The sequence below is a fragment of the Anser cygnoides genome, chromosome 4, assembly GCF_040182565.1.
Source record: "Anser cygnoides isolate HZ-2024a breed goose chromosome 4, Taihu_goose_T2T_genome, whole genome shotgun sequence".
Classification (NCBI taxonomy): Eukaryota; Metazoa; Chordata; class Aves; order Anseriformes; family Anatidae; genus Anser; species Anser cygnoides.
Window position 1 is genome coordinate 23,114,157 of NC_089876.1, and position 15,628 is coordinate 23,129,784.

A 15,628-nucleotide genomic window follows, 5' to 3' on the forward strand; every position below is an offset into this window, starting at 1 on the left:
CCAAAGAAGGGCTACAAAGATGGTGAAGGGAAGTTACTTCCGCTTCTAGAGTGGAAGACGTATGAGGAATGGCTCAAGTCCCCTGGTTTGTTCAGCCCAGAGCAGAGCAGGCTGAGGGGAGGCCTCAGAGTGGCCTGCAGCTCCCTCACGAGGGGCAGGTGCTGAGCTCTGCTCTCTGGGGACAGCGACAGGACCCAAGGGAATGGCATGGAGCTGGGACAGGGGAGGGTCAGGCCAGGTGTTAGGAAAAGGTTCTTCACCCAGAGGGTGGTCAGGCACTGGGACAGGCTCCCCAGGGCAGTGGTCACAGCACCAAGCCTGCTGGAGTTCAAGAAGTCTTTGGACAACACTCTCAGACTGAAATTTGGGGCATTTGGGGCAGACACTTTTGGGGCATTTTGAAATGCCCACTGTAAAGTTCAAGCAGATAGATCTGCTTAAAATCTACAGTCTGCTTAGTCCCCTCGGATAGGAACTCATGTACATTGTCTCAGTGTCTCAAGGCTTTGACTGAGTAAATACTGGGACCATCTGAGAAAAACAGGTGTCATTTTTCACTCCTTTTTTCCAGAGACATCAATGATGTTTGTAAAGGGCACTGTAGTCTTCATCTGGAAGGAGAAATATCAAAATAACAAGGATCTTGAAAAATGAAATTCCTTACTAAACAACAGTGACTGTCACTAAAGGCCATGACTAGTTGGTTTTCTCTTTTCTCCTTTTCTTGGTGCAAGGAATGGGTGTACAATGAAATGCAGGACACATTCTACAAAACTAAGTGAGCTAGCAGCAAATATATCCACAAGAGATAATACACTTAAGATTAAGGAAAGCCAATCAATAAAGTAATTTCCTAGCACAGAAGAGTTAACATAGAAGACAAGAGCAGAGATAGCAACAGAACAAATAATATTATGGAGGGTAATTTAATACAGCATACTTCAATTGGCTTCTTGACTTTTTCCTGTTCCACAGTGTTTTATGTTCCCCTTTCACAAATACGCTACAGTACCTCTCTAGACAGTATTTAACTTATTTTCTTTTCTATTCTTACTTTGTTGGTGGCTTCATTTTCTTTTTCACTCCAAGATAAAGCTTCAAGGAATTGACAGGCAACACTTTTTCAGGTTTGCTAGCCTGCAAATAAAGATTCTAATTATTGTATCAGGAACATACAAAAGAGAAAACACCATGCAACTCTTCACAGTTAGGCATCTCTTATGGACTGCACCACTCTTTTCTAACAGATCATTATGTTTTTTTTCCTCTCTTTCTTTCCCATTAACAAAGGGTGCCAATCACTATTACTGGAAAAAGATTGATTAGCAACAACTCAAGGTCAACATGAAATCAAAACTATAATATGGTCGGAGTAATAGAGGTATGCTGATGAAAGTTACAAGACTGGAGTGCTACATTGGATGGACACAAGCTCTTCAGGAGTATGAGTCAGTCACAGAATAAAGAGGGGAGGGTTGCCCTCTATGTTAAAGGAGCTCTTCTAAGGAATGCACAGTATCATGGTGAGTATTTGCTTCAGACCACTCAATCAGGATGAAATAAGCAAAGTCTTTAAACTACTGAAGGAAGTCACTGGATAACAAATACCAATTCTAACCAGGGGTGGGTAGGTGGTTGGTGGTGGTGGTGTTAGAAAGGGCAGAGCTTTGCTATCCATGGTTATCTTATGGAAAGAAAACACAGTGGGACAAAAGCAATCGAGCAGATTTCTACAGGGTATCAGGAATAGCTTTTTGACACCAGTACGGGATGGGCAAACAATGGGTGATGCACAGCTGAATCTGCTATTCACAGATCATATGGTATCATTAACCATAATAACCATGACAAGAGTGGTGTTTAAGATCCTGAGGGGAATAAAGATGAATAGTTAGCAGAGGACAGACCTTAAGGGTAAAAGTGCAACTTCTGGCTTGCTCGTGGAACTTGCTCCCACTTTCTAGGGAGAAGGCAGCTTTGAGAGGTAAAGAACCTCACGAAGTCTGGCAGGTCTTTAAGGACAGCATTCTCCAAGATAAGAATGATTCATCTCAATGCTCAGGAAAACTATTAAATTTATCAGGTGAGCAGCTCAGGTAGAACTGGTCTCGTGGTGAAGCTCCAGTGCAGAAAAAGGCAGTATACAGGAGGTGGAAGAAGGGATAGGCTATGAAGAAAAACCACTCAGGAAATGTAGATATAGTATTTTGAAAGCCAAACTTGGAGCTGAGATGTGCTAGGGACATCAAGGGCAACATGAAGAACTTCTACACTGATACATTAGGAGTTAAAAGCTGAAGATGGAAAACACAGGCCCAATGTTGAATTTGGATGGTGAATTTGCAACAGCAGACCCAGGTAATAATGGAATGGATCATCATAGAAAATGGCTAGGGTTGGAAGAGACCTTGAAGATCATTTAATTCCAACCCTCCTGCCATGGGCAGGGACACCATCCACTAGATCAGGTTGCCCAGGGCCTCATCCAACCTGCTCTTGAACACCTCCAGGGAAGGAGCATCCACAACCTCTCTGTGCAACCTCTTCCAGTGTCTCACCACCCTCTGAGTGAAGAATTTCCTCCTAAATACTGAGGTATCCAGTACCTTCACTGCATCAGTCTTCATGTCAGCTTCACTGCATCAGTCTTCATATGGAGGTCCAGCACTCCATACTTATAGGTGGGGTTCAAGGAAGAGAATAACAAACAGCACCAGAGGAGCACTGGATAAACTCAGGAATAACTTGAGCAAACTCAAGTCATGCAACTCCATCGGATCAGATGGACTGCGTCCAAGAGTGCTGAGTATGCTGGCTGACATCCTTGCAATGTTGGTCTCTGTCATCTTGGAACTGTCATGGAGATCAGGACTGACTGATGATCATGACTGTAAAAAGAAATGCATTGCACCCACCCTCAGGAAGGACTGTAAAGATGACTTGGGGAATTAACTGCCTGCCAGACTTATTGTAGTCCCTGGGGAAATCTTGGAGTGAGTTTCTTGGAGCACATTTCTAAGCACATAGAAGAGACAGTGCTACTGGGAACGGTCAACATGACCAACATGATTGATTTCTACAATAAAATGACTGGATCTGTGTATGAGGGGAGAACAATGGTTGTCATTTACCTCAACTTTATCAAGGCTTCTGACACTTGTCTCCCACAATAATCTGTCCAGGCTGGGATGTTATGGTCTCAGTGGATGCACATCTCTATTGGCAAAACGCCAGTTGCACAATCAGATTCAGAGGCTAACAGTTAATCAGATATACTGTAACTTCAGACCTGTGGCAAGGCCTGTGTGGCAGACTGATCTGGGACCTGTCACTTTTAACAGCTTCAGCAACAACCTAGAAGAGTCGATCATCAAGCTTGCATGGCAACCTATATGACCAGTCAATACACTTGGGAGCACGAGGAATCTACACAGGCTGAAGAAACAGGCCAAAAAGAACCTCATGAAATTCAGCAAGGATAAATATCAAGTCCTGCTCTTGAGAAGAGCACCTTGCAGTGACACAGGATGGAGAGCAGCTCTTCTGAATCTTGGGGTTCTGGTAGATGGCAAGCTGTGCATAAGCAGACAATATGCCCTGGCAGCGAGGAAGGATTGTGTCAACAGAAGCACAGCTGGTAGGCTAGGTGAAGAGATTTCCCCCTTCTCCTCAGCACTTGCAGTCCTGCATCCAGTTTTGGGTCCCCCAATAGAGGAAAAGAATCAATAATCTGGAGTGAGTTTAGCAGAGGGCCAAACTGGTTGGGGGATGGAGCACTTGACTTGTTACAAGAGGTTGAGATTGTTGGACTTGTTCAGCCAGGGGAAGAGATAGCTTCAGAGGGAACCCAACAGCAATCCACAAGTACCTATGGGTAGGCTACAAAGAAGTCAGAGCGAGGCTGTTCATGGTGCTGCACAATGGGAAGATGAAATGCAATTGGCATGATTCAAAACTAGAAATGTTCAGACTGGATATAAAGAGAAACTTTTTCCCATGAGGAGTCAGGTATTGGAACAGGCTGCCCATAGAGGCTGTGCAATCTCTGCCCTTGGGGGTTTTCAAGACTTGAATGGATCAAGCCCTGAACAACCTGTTCTGACCTCATTGCTGGCCCTGCTGTGGACAGGAAGTTGGACTACAGAGGTTCCTTCTTACCCAAGTTATCCTATGATCCTTGGAAAAACTACCTTCAGCCAACCTACAACAGACACATATCCACTCTAGATATGAGAAATTAAAGTGCCTTGAGGATATATTACTGGAAAAAAGTGCACATTTCTACTACGGAACACAGTAACTCCTCTTTAGTACTAATAGGCCAAATGGTTCAGGTTTATTTAAGCAAAGTATTTAACAAATTTTGTAATCCCTGTACATAAAGTTACTGCATAGACTTTACTGTCCTGGCTTCCCAATTTCTGTCTTTATAGCTTTTAATATCTAATATTTCACTGTGGAGAAGGAAAAAAAAAAAAAAAAAGGCTATCCAGAATCTAGGGTGGCAAAAGCATTTAAGAAAAAAACAAATACACAATTTTATGTCTGGTCTTCTCATCTAACTTCCCACTCAAAGCAAAAATGCTGCCAAAACGAATAGACGCCCATACAAAATGTATGATTTAGTTAAACAACAGCACACTTCTCACAAAAAAATACACCTAAAGGAAACTATTTTTCTGTGCTTGAGCATCTCTCTCAACAACAGTACATTAAAGTGGTATGCTGCTTCTGCCAATTAGTGCAATATTGTAATTGAACACATAATATCATGGAAACTTTTTACTTTTTTGATAATTGCTCCTGAACATAAGAAAGAAACACTTAACAGAATGCATCTCCACCTGCATATATAAACCTAATTTGCTGTTAATGAGAATTCATAAATTAATTAGCACATGCAGTCTTATTAAATGCAATTTTTCCATCTGCAGTGTCAACCCTTTTTTACTATTCATTTCTAAATATAACTTGAAATTAAATTGAAATTATTAGTGGTGGATCAACTTCTCTCAAAAGAAAGTAAAACAAACTGAAATAAGCTATTTTTAAGTGGTATCTTTTTTTTTTTTTTTAAAGAACAAAAACAAATGCAAAACCATTTAGAAGTAATACCATCAAAAACTCCACCTCAGTTTAGGAATTTAATGCTTTATGAAGCAGAATGGCTCAAAAAGCAGATTGTAAAGTAGCACAATAATCATTTAAACTCTTTCCAAGATACTAATTAAGGTTTTATGGACATATTAATATATTCTCACATATGTGCCAATTTGAGTTCTAGCAGTAAATTATGAGACAATTTTTGACATTCTGGGGTCATTTTATCTTGCGAGACTGTGGATATAATTTTAGTTAACAATATTTCTTTTGCATTAGTTTACTTTAGCAATGAATCTGTAAGCTTCTGTCTTACAAAAAAATTCCTCAGAGTACTTTATGAAGGTCATCAAGCCACATATATTTGCTGGATGGGCAAAACCAGCAATCAGCAAAAATAAATTAAAATAATCTAAATTAAAATTTAGAATATATACATTTTTAACCAGAAATTTTCAAAACTAAAATGACAGCGTATTACACATCGTATGTTACTTAGTTTTATACTTTAATACCAATTCCATACAGCCAAAAGAACTCTCCAAAGAAAACTCCCATGAAATACTTAATATTAAATCCACCATTCTATTACGTGTGCTTAAACTTGCTTCTGTGAGATTCTGAGGTATAGTATCTATACCATTTTTTTGCAGGACTGAGAATACATCGGGGTAAGAAGTTCACATTTCACTTTTCAGTAACAAAGAGGAAAGACAAGGTTGCTGGGATGCAGAAGATTTTGCTAGTGTATTGAGACATTGCTTTCTATAATCTCTTCAATCATGACATTTGTAGGTTAAAAGAACCCTGTTGCTTGTAATTTCTAAAGGCTTTGTGTGAGATACCATGAAAAAACAGCATGCAGCTCACTTAAGCTCCATATTGCATCTATGGAAGGTTTTCACAAACCTAAATCGCAGAAAAAGCTGTAGGCATTCCTAAACATTTTTTAAAGCTTGTAATATTGCAACAACTGACACAAACTCCTTTTATTAAAACCTCTGTGAAATAGGAACATAAAAACCCCAGATTCTACAAGTTTTTTTTAGTATCATAAGTGTTCATCTGTTTGTCTTCTCATTTCTATATGAAAAAGCAAGTTTAAAGGAGCCTTTACGGTTAAACTGGTGAAGAGTTCATGGTACCTTCATATCCTTGTAAAGAAGCAAGTTTCCTTCCCGTAAGACAAAATAACGCTCTTGAAATTTGTTTCCGGACAGTAGTTTTGATGGTTCTTCTTTGTACTTTAGATAGCCAGCTTTCACACTACCTTTCATGTTTTTCTCTGTCAAGAAAATAAAATGCTTTTTGTTAGGAGATACTACAACACTGGAAGCTGTTGTGTTTAAGTGCTCCTAGCATTACTGTTTATCAAAAGACTATAATTACAATTTTATTGATTTTTTTTTCCTATCATTATTACATAGTAAAGATGGCATTCTTAAATATTGACACCATGAACATTTTAATTACGGAATTAAATCCTTCAATCTTTACATTCTTTACCCTTCTGTTAAAGAACCTGTAGACAGTTATTCTACACGCGATTATTTTGGAAGAAACCCAACATTCCAATAGTGAAATATGTATTAATTACTGCATTAGATGCATGCTTGCATGTGCACAAAAAGCAGGTAAGTAATATTCAGACTCAAACATCTGATTATGTAAATACACTTTAAAGCAAATGTATAAAAAACAGGTTATATTATGAAACTCTGAGTAATATTCTGCTATTTTTTGTACAGGGTAGTGAGACTTTGGGGCTAGCCTGAAAAGTTGCATCTCAATCCCATTTTTCACATTGGCTGAAAAACAGCTGTTTAAAAACTCTGAATTACATTATTCCTCTTACTAACCCTAATTATTTGAAAAAAAAAAAAAGAAGATAATTAAAAATCATGAATCCAATTCCCTCTTGCTTTATATCTTAGTACAAACTGGAGCTATGAAAGACATTTTAAATATAATGGAAATTAAAAAGATATTAAACTTTGATTTCATCAAATAGCCAAACTACATTCTAATCAGCATGCTTGCCATTATAAGAAAATCTCAAAAGAAAATTTCCCAGTATTTTCATTAGTTTAGGATAGAATCTAGAGCAAGAATCAATACATTTCAAAAATTTAAATCAAAAGTTACATATCTTCAGTTATCTGTGCAAACATACAGTTAAAAAGCATATTTTTTCACTGCCACTCTATTTGTTTCTGTTCAGAGTAGAAAATGAATCCACACCATCACAAACATTTTTTTTAAGCATACAGCACACTTTCATATCTGTACCAAATTAGAGTATTTTATATTTCTACACACAGCTCTCAAAATAACAAACAAACAAACAAAATCTTTCTAAACTTTGCAGCATTAGCAAATCCAGGAACACTCAATACTTAGAAAGATCTTTGAAAAGCCTGAAGGAGAAAAAAAAACATTTCTCTAGCTTGATTTTCTGTATTCTTTAAAAGCCAGTATTTCATACAATAAATCTAAAATAATTGGGGTGTGCCCTAACCATTTTTCAGATATAAACTTTGCAAAACATGCAAAGCTTTCCACAACTTTGCAGCTAGTAGGAACCAGGTGCACTCAATCCATTCAGGATTGATCCACATACAGTACAGAAGTTTGTGTTTCAAAGAATCTCTCTGAATAATAGCTCCTGGTTCTCAGGAATCAATACTTCCCACTCAAATTATACAATTCTTTACCAGGAAAAATTCAAGTACCTATACACAAACTTTATAGTGGATCTATTCCCTCACATTTTGATATAGAATAGAACTTGAATATGGTAAATTTTTAGGTAAGGAAAAGAAAAAGGGTCTTGAAATATAACTACACTATACTAAGCATCTCTTTTACCAAAATACAATGCACAGCCTGCCCTTCTGAACAGCACTTGAAAGACAATGCTCCTTCAACAAGTATCAAAAGCTATAGAATAAATTGTTAAGAGAGAGTAACTAAAGATTTGGAGAAAAGTGGAAAAATCACCACAAATTTGCTGAAAATACTGAAACAAAATGAAGTGTCTTTTTTTTTTTCCCCTCGATAAGGAAAATGGATTTCTAGACAAGAGAAAAATATACATCTAGGCCTCAATACATTTGCTATTGTACAACATGAGAAATTTGTTTAAAATGCAGAAAATGAGAATAAGAGTTACAAAAAAGGAGAAAGTACTATGCAAAGGAAATTACTACGTAAAGGAAATGTGGGAAGTTTCACTGACAGGGAAGACAATGAAAAGTTGCCAGGATGAAACAAGGCTAAGAGTTGTTCTTCTAGGTTCATTATTGAACTAACATTTCATATATAATTAAGGCCTCTGGAAGGAAAAAAGTGCTGATGACACAAAGCTCTGAGGTAACAACAGAAAAAAGAAGGTCTGGAGTGTCATAATTTAGTCTGTAAGACTCTAACATAAATCAGAGAAACAAAGGAAATTAATGGAATTCAATTATAAGCATAGACATGATCACAGCCCTACTGGTTTTACTGAAAAAGAGGACAGCCACCCATCCATTTGTATGGCTGAATCCACTGTTAAAAACCACACTTCACACAGCATTGGTTGGACACTTGGACTCAGACCTACTGCTCAGTTAGTGAGGAGGAATTACCCACATAAAGAGGGTAAAAGACTAACAATGCTAAGGTCTTCCTCCCTCTCTCTAGGCTGGCATCTATACTTTGAGATGGAAAGCTCCAGCATAACCACATCTGCTGCCTCCCCCTGGAAACTGAAGGCCATCCCTTCCTCTGATGGCCTGATCCTATATCTTTCCTCACTCTGATACCATGTAGTGATGCAAATACAATGTTGACCTAAAACCCTTTTTGATTTGAAATAGCCACTTATTTGTTTTAAGCGTACATATACAGGTACAAGATTAGAAACAAACGTGTAGATTTCTGCAACTACAAAATGCGGATGAATGCTGCAGACTTCTCTGCATCTTTGCCTACACAATACATACGCTGTTTTGCTGAAGCTAATGAATGTGTATTAGATCCTCATTTTTGTTAGTATTTCAGAGCAAATTTAGAAGCTAGTCTCAGAACCTCTGAGATGAAATGACTACAGAACTGTTTGTTATTTTGAACATTATTTTACTATAACAAGAAGCAGTTGGAAAAAGTAAAGTTTTAGAAATTAAAATCTATTCACCATACAAAAGCTCCCTAATGGCAATTTCACATTCAAGATTTTTGTTATACATGAGGTTAGTCTGCCACATAAGGTTTGCAGAGATCAACACTGGAAGTTAACAATATGGCAGGGACTTTTCCCTACGAACCACTGAGAAAACCAATATAAATTATTTAGTAAGTTTTTAATTATTTTAATACCAAAAAATGAGACAAATTTAAACATTCAGTCAAAAGCCAGTGTGCCTAGACCAATGTCAAACTGAAAAGAATTGATTCAAACTCAATTACGGAAATGGGCTGAGGGAACAAATGGGTGTAGAAAGCAGAAGAGAAGGAGGAGGGCAAATGGCAGCTCTCCCTTTTCGATAGCACCGCATTTTGTAAATTGAACTTCAGACATTAGCCTCGTCCTTACGTGTTTCTCAGAGCAGTTGTTCACACACAGTCCTTATGACCCATTCCCTTTTTCTGATTATACATGAACACATAGTGAGGTGATGGGAGTTCACATATCAAGCATTTAATGAACTAGGCCATTTCTCTCTATTCACTATCTGCTGCAACACATTTAGAGATAGTGAAACTCAAACATAAAAGCCATGAACAGCACACTCGTTAAGGTTTGTTCATATCTGTGGAATATGCTTTTACAGGAAAACAGAATGATGAAGGAAAGCTATTACTTTCAGAAGCATAAGCATAACAGCATAACTTCTTGAAATTGAGACAGAACAGACATGCTGATGAAGAAATTAATATTTCTGTTTATGGGTAAGAAATCTACAGGAGAGAAAAAGATTATATATTTGAATAAGTCATTACATTAAATCAGCTGGGCATTAAACCAGGCAACATATGTCAGCATTGCATGTTTCAGAGTGACAACACACAGGATTTCAACTGCTTTCAAATGACAGGGTAGTCATTTTTGGACATGTTTAACTTCTAAACTCCTGCTTCCCTCAGAGTGAATATATTTTTACATGGGAGATCTAACTTCAGGTATTATGCAGAAAAAAAATGACTGGGAGAGCTTGTAAATCTTATTTTTCCACTTTATATATGAGATGTGTTTCCTTTCAAGTATCAGATCTAAATTTCTCATCCTTTTTAAAAGCCACATGCTGTACATAAGTCATTCAGTTGTTTATGTCACTCAAACTAGTTTGGAGGCATAGGATTATAACAGAAATTATAACATACTTTATACAATTATATAAAAATATACATACTTAATACATAATATGCACACTGTGTGTATATACATACACACATATATACACATATATAGTCCACCCACACAGAGACAGAGTATATATGTGGAAGGACTGTTCAGAATTGTACTGTGGATAAAACAGTCGTCTCAAGCTCCACGGTTCACAAAGTGTAAGCAGAAGGCAGGGTTTCTGTTCACATATGTTCACATGGCAGAGCTTATAGTTTCTAAAACATAGAAATGATGTAGTTTTTGTTCTACAAGGAAGTCAGCATAACCCTTAGTAAAACAGAAACTTCTATAAAATACTGATAATTCAGGTGTTCTGGAACACCTGTATAAGGACATCTATAAAAGAATTGCCATCCTTGTGTCCCTACATGAAATACCCAATTTAAAAAAAACAAAAAAAACCACACACAAGAGGATATATACAAAAGATACATACCACTGTAGAGTTTCATCATGTCTGCTGTTAGAAATTTCTTTATTATCAGATATGCAGTGCCAGGCTCTGGTAGTGAACTCCAGTGGAGAACCTGTTCTAGAACATTCTCTGTATAATGCAGTGGACGTTCTGAAAAATGCCCAGAAAAAAAAAAGCTAAAATAAGAAAATCAAGACTGCAGACCCTTAGAAGTTACACGTGCACTGTTTGTTTCATTCACTTTAAGCTACAGAAGAACACTGCTTTCAAAATAAGGCAATTAAGCACTTCATTGACTTTCTGCAGCAACACCTTTGCTAGCAAGATCTGCCTAGGTAATCAAATTGAAGAAGCAAAAGTCAAATGTTCAAGGATTCTTTTGTATTTAGTTATCAGTATTTCCTTCAGTAGAGATACTAAAACACTGTTTTCAAACTAATATAAAGGTTAGAAAGTATCACAGGGAATATGTAAATACAGTCAGACAGCATTGGGCTCTACATAAAAATCAATCACCACAGCTACTAACACTCTGTAAAAAAAACCACGCGCATATACACATCCAAAAACCACACCTAAACAAAAAAAGAAACACAACAAAAAACACAAAACAACAACAAAAAATAATTTGGAGCACAACGGAAAAAAAGAAGTAAAAATACTGGCATAGATTGCATTGTCTGTTAATGGCCAAAGCAGGCCGAGGCAGACCCTTCGTTTTGTTACATTCCTTTCAACTGAAAGCGAAAAGCATTTAGTTTTACTGGTTCTTCTCCCCATTGATGTGGTTGGGGAATTTCCAGACTTGCACTTTTAAATCCCAACCCCATGTGAAGAGAATAACAAGATTAAAATACAAATTGATGAAACCATGACTAGACTGTGTGAGGGCATTTTAATACACAGGTTGCTGAAACATACATTTGTCAACATATCCACTCTAAAAAGAGAAACCCTGATACCCTTCCACAGGATTGAAACACTGGAGTGATACAAAAGCATGATACAAAAGCCCAATCAGTACTCTATTCCACAAACTACAGTTCATATACAAGTGAAACTTGGGAAGGCACTGCTAATAGGCCCTAAATCCACATTACCAGATCCAGCAGAAATATGAAAGTGACATACACTGCAGCGCAGTCTCTGGTATCACACTAGGCAATCCTGATGTGGATGGAGAGACAGTGCACAGCAGTTTCCCTCTATATGGTACCGGTCTCTAAATAATTGCTCCTCCATGAACACACCCAAGGACTCTCAGCAGTAAGCACCTATGGAAAGCACAAAACCTCAACAATGGCTTTGCAAGACACAACTAGAGCAATGGATGCATTTTCACTCCAAAGACTGATTTTTCCACAAATTCTGAGCTCCCATTTGCATACAAATTTAAGTGGGTCAACACTTAAGAAAAGCTGAGTACAACTCCTGCAAAGTCACGCCTGTGTGACGCTGTCATGTAGGGTCAGGCAGTCCAGCCCTGTATCTCTTGGGCACTGATGGGAAACAATGATGCCATAATCTCATTTTTCACTTCTGCTATGGTAGATGAGTCTGAAATGTCAACAGCTGCTTTGAGACTGTCCAGCACTACGCTCTAGCAGAACACATTTTCCTGAACACCAGGACTCCAGAAAGCAGCAGCCAAAGCAACACACTGCTAAGTGGCTGAGAAAAACAGTGGCTGGTTTGCAATGCAAAAAAATTACCTTACCTATAGACTTGTTATATCACTTATGTAAAGATTTTGTTGTTCAGACATAACAACAAAGCAGCCTAACAAAAATACCAATCACCACTTTATAACTCAATTTCTTCTGTCCCTTTTGCTTTAAATGGTCCAACTTTTTCACTTTCTTTTCAGCTTTCGGGAAACAGTCAACTCTTTGAAGCATCAAAGTTAAAACAACTTGTTGCCTTTGTGCAAGAAAGAAAATTCCATTTTAAGGAGAGTAACTTCACAAATCAAAGGCAAGAAACACTGGCAAATCACCACATCTTCCTAGAACACCAGCACTCCCAGAGTAAACACCTACTGTCGTATTTATAGTTACATTTAAGACCATCTGTCATCATGGATTACATGGTACATAAATCATCATGCTGAAATGCATTAGCTATTTTACTGGCAACACACCTCATTTACAAACTATCCATCAAGCACAAATTACTAAAAAATATACACCCTATTTTGTAAAAGCATATGGTACTGTACATTCTGCATTAGGTTAGATAAAATTATCAATTATTTCAAAATTTCTATATGCAAATAATCTAGTTGATTTTTAATACTGCAATTTCAGTATTTCAAACAGCAAGCAGTCAACACATGCATCCAATTACCCTTTTACTTGGGTCATCATATGCTGGTAAATATCCAAAAACAGTCATTTTAGTCTTAAGCAGCAATAAATATCAGGAGAAAATTACTTTTTACAAAATATAAGCATCTAATTTTCTTGACTTCTCAGGGTTCATTTTTAGGGCAGTAAGTCTTAAAAAAAAAAAAAGTATTGTAACTCTCATAAAACTTCAGGATTGAGTGTAATAAACCAGTATCACCATGCAATGAACAGGCACCAGACTATGTCAGGAACACTATCAGAAAATTAAATTCTGTCACAAATGCACTATGGTCTAATGTATATTTGAAAAAAATAAGCAAACTTTGTTTCTGTCATGACATGTTAAAATCACAGCTTACCTGTAAATGCCTTCAATAATGTAACGTTCAATGGTATCTGTTAGCTGATGCTAGTAAGAACAACTTAACAGCGAAGACTCATTTTTTGGTTCTTTAGTGTCACATTTAAATTAAATATTACATAGAACTATTTTTCTGTTACTTTCTTTCTGTTTCAGGCTTCTGAAAACCTGCCAGATTCAGCCATAGCACCAGTGGAGTCTTCCCTGATAAATGTCTGTTACTATATGCATTATTTTTCACCTTTATTCATTTAGTTTGCCTGTTCTGATGATTCCTCCACAAAAGGATCCATGAAGGAGACATTTCATCAACATGGTATCTACTACTTGGAGGTAGGTGTTGAATTAGGACTTCCAAGTTTTGTTTTATTTTTGCTATGTCATTTTCTACTGTGCTCTGTAAATCTCTCCTTTCAATAGGATACATTTGAATTCCTTAACAATACTGATAAACCAATATACAGCCAGCAGTGTCTCACTATTAACTTAATTTTGCCATTCTCACAGTCAGCTTAAAAAACCTTTTCAGTTCACACTAAAACACTGATTGTTATATGCAAATACCCCAAGAATCTGCTGTAAGGTCTGTCTTTTGTATTTCCTTTTACATTCTCTTGACAATATCTACTTTAGCTTTCATTTTCCTGTGTTATATATCAAGATCAAGAAAATAAAAAAAATCCCTCTTCAAGTCTCTCCATTACTCAGTCAAAAGAAATGGGAGTTCTAAAGTCATCAGGACTCTTCCAAAAAATAACAGATGCTAGCATTGTTTGTCAGTTGACACCCACATCTGTGAATCAGGAAATGAACCCTATGTCACAAGTCTATGTAGCATCACCACAAGACTGTAAGATGTAAAGAGGTGCCAGGATCATTCAGTTTAAAAGCAACTTTGTATAAAATACTAACAGAGGCTGCTTTTTACTAAAAGTATATTTCTGTCCCTCAGGTATTTTTCAAAAATCAGGGGACACTGAGAATTCATCAAAATAAGATGTTTAATAATAACAACAACAAAAAATCCCACAATTTTTATTTTAAGTATCTCTAATAACGAAGTTCAGGCTCCAATATGCATAAAGCAGTCCCAATGTTGAAACTTTTTACAGTTCATGAACATTGCGACCTTGTGACTTTTGCCTCTGTTGGAAGCAGAACTGTATCTAAAACAAATGTTTCAAGGGTGTGTTATCTACATCATAATGCCACTGGCAATAAAAACAGGATTACAGAACTTGATGCTTTTTTTTTTTCCTTAAACGAACCTAAATAACTGACTAAATTAATAATAATAAAAAAGGTCCTTTTCCCCAAGTTTTGCATAGATTTTTCTCACTCCATTTTCTGGAAAACATTATTCCTTATACAAATCAACTACTGACCTAATGAAAGTAAGTTTCTTCCTTGAGATTCATTGGCAAGATGTACTTTTCTGTAGCTGATGGCTAATGAACTGTAAGCCAAAGTAATACAAATAATTTTTTTTTTCGGTCACCAAATCATAAGCATTTAAAAACAACTCACTGAATTAATTCTGGCAAAGTTTAGAAAGAAGTCATGTAGATGTCAGTACCCAGATATAAAACAACAGCATGAAAGCTATTTTTTTTATTTCTATAAAAATTTTAAGTAACTCTTTAAATAACCTTTTGATATGTTAAATCTTGAAAATAATAAAAATTTGATGAACGAGAATCACTAACCTAGCTCTCCATTTTCAAGTACTTCAAAAGCAGCCCAGATATCATCTTTGTTGGGAGTAATGTTTTTGATTCCTAAAACATCATTAGTTAATTCTTCTGCTTCTGTCAAAGGCGATACCTGTAATACAAATCATGTCAGGTTATAATGTATTGCAGTTACTGTTTTCTGATTTTTTCGCCAAAGTCTTCTTCCTTGTGTTTGCTAAAGAAAAAAAAAAAATGCAGAGATTCACAGAGTTGGAAATCACTAATATTTCTCAAACTACAGTATGCTTTCCTTATTTTGTTGTATGAAACTGAAGTTACCCT

The 15,628-nt window shown here is 36.8% G+C and overlaps 1 protein-coding gene across 8 annotated transcripts in view; it reads right to left on the reverse strand.

Moving 5' to 3' along the window:
- Positions 1 to 15,628, reverse strand: part of ARAP2 (ArfGAP with RhoGAP domain, ankyrin repeat and PH domain 2) — a 130,562-nt gene that overhangs the window by 16,943 nt on the left and 97,991 nt on the right. For 7 of the 8 annotated variants that reach the window (XM_048047690.2, XM_048047693.2, XM_048047688.2 and 4 more), the window contains 4 exons: positions 15,320 to 15,437; positions 10,926 to 11,054; positions 6,246 to 6,385; positions 1,055 to 1,137 (listed from right to left, as the gene is read on the reverse strand). In XM_048047690.2, coding sequence (XP_047903647.2) covers positions 1,055 to 1,137; positions 6,246 to 6,385; positions 10,926 to 11,054; positions 15,320 to 15,437 — 470 coding nt within the window. Of the gene's footprint in view, positions 1 to 1,054; positions 1,138 to 6,245; positions 6,386 to 10,925; positions 11,055 to 12,035; positions 12,179 to 15,319; positions 15,438 to 15,628 lie in introns of those variants that run through there. The other variant, XR_007158149.2, reaches the window with a different exon arrangement.